Source organism: Trachymyrmex septentrionalis, unplaced genomic scaffold, assembly GCF_001594115.1.
Source record: "Trachymyrmex septentrionalis isolate Tsep2-gDNA-1 unplaced genomic scaffold, Tsep1.0 scaffold188, whole genome shotgun sequence".
Taxonomy (NCBI): Eukaryota; Metazoa; Arthropoda; class Insecta; order Hymenoptera; family Formicidae; genus Trachymyrmex; species Trachymyrmex septentrionalis.
The window spans coordinates 7,855-8,250 of NW_017305050.1; the positions used below are offsets into that span (position 1 = coordinate 7,855).

Here is a 396-nt window from a genome sequence, read left to right on the forward strand (position 1 = left end):
TATCAAAGTAAGAAAGTAGGAACATTATTATCTGAGCATAAAAACATAAAAACACTTGTATAACTTTAGACTCAATATTACTCGTGAAAATGAAAAGCAATTATTATGACAACACACTAAAAATTTTTTATTTTTTTTCGTTCTTTCTCAGATAAGAGATCTTCCCAGACCGCTATTTCAGTGCCACGAATTGAGAGTATTGTCGCTTAGCGATAATGAAATCACTACGTTGCCACCTGCCATAGCATCGTTGATCAACCTGGAATACTTAGACCTCAGCAAGAATAGTAAATACATCTTCAATTTTTGTCGCATGCGAGACATATAGCCTGCTTTCCTTTTAGGAGACACAAGTGTCTTTATATCTTTGTTATTCATCAAATGCCGAGAAGAATA

At 33.8% G+C, this 396-nt stretch overlaps 1 protein-coding gene across 2 annotated transcripts in view; it reads left to right on the forward strand.

Moving 5' to 3' along the window:
• Positions 1-396, forward strand: part of LOC108746701 (protein lap1) — an 8,059-nt gene that overhangs the window by 1,502 nt on the left and 6,161 nt on the right. For both annotated transcript variants that reach the window (XM_018483630.1, XM_018483631.1), the window contains exon 3: positions 152-287. In XM_018483630.1, coding sequence (XP_018339132.1) covers positions 152-287 — 136 coding nt within the window. The remainder of the gene's footprint in view (positions 1-151; positions 288-396) is intronic.